Source organism: Micropterus dolomieu, linkage group LG02 (genome assembly GCF_021292245.1).
Source record: "Micropterus dolomieu isolate WLL.071019.BEF.003 ecotype Adirondacks linkage group LG02, ASM2129224v1, whole genome shotgun sequence".
Classification (NCBI taxonomy): domain Eukaryota; kingdom Metazoa; phylum Chordata; class Actinopteri; order Centrarchiformes; family Centrarchidae; genus Micropterus; species Micropterus dolomieu.
Window position 1 is genome coordinate 30,054,847 of NC_060151.1, and position 734 is coordinate 30,055,580.

Here is a 734-nt window from a genome sequence, read left to right on the forward strand (position 1 = left end):
GCCTAAGTGGTATCTGAATTCATAATGCACTAAGTTGGTGACCCGTGAGAGCGGGGTTTCTTGCGGGCGGAGGGCCACTTGTCGCTACACCGGGAAGTCGCCAGTTCAATCCCCAGACCAGCAGGATAAAATCTGGGTGTGTTACACATTTAACGATGTAGTACTCTTTGGTCTTGAATACCTGGAGTCCAGGTCACTGGCTTTGTTATCTGTATGAACTTGCTGAAATGATTTGCTTTAGAAATTGACCAATTTTCCAGCCAGACCAAATAGAGTCACACCTCTCTGTTCCAGGCAGTTTAACTTCTCCGTTGATTACAAGAGACAGAGAGAAGAATTGCACCATGGAGGTCAAACTGTTATGCTGTGACATCATGCTCATGATCTTAGCTGTTGCAGGTGAGTGCTGTTAAATACTACTTACTACAAAGAATGTTGAAACACATATGAAGGCAAACACGATTCTGTACATTACTGTTGTGATGTCAGTATTTGATATTAACCATCAATGTTTGCTCCCATTCTCCCTCACCTCCATGTCACCTGCTCTAACTGCCCTGCCGGCATCCCTCACTCTCCCTCTGTCTCTTTACTTTGAATTTGCCAAAGCAAACATGAAGGAAATATTATCAGTAAACAACTGGAGTTTCTTGTTGTGATATCTAGGGATGAATTACTAACTATTTCTGATTGGAATGGCAATAAGTATTTAATCAAAAAACATTGACTAATCC

General features: G+C 42.0%; 1 protein-coding gene across 1 annotated transcript in view; it reads left to right on the forward strand.

Annotated features, from left to right (window-relative positions):
• Positions 1-344: 344 nt before the first annotated feature.
• Positions 345-734, forward strand: part of LOC123967428 (tryptase-like) — a 36,277-nt gene continuing 35,887 nt past the window's right edge. Inside the window, exon 1 of the mRNA XM_046043523.1 lies at positions 345-399. Coding sequence (XP_045899479.1) covers positions 345-399 — 55 coding nt within the window. The remainder of the gene's footprint in view (positions 400-734) is intronic.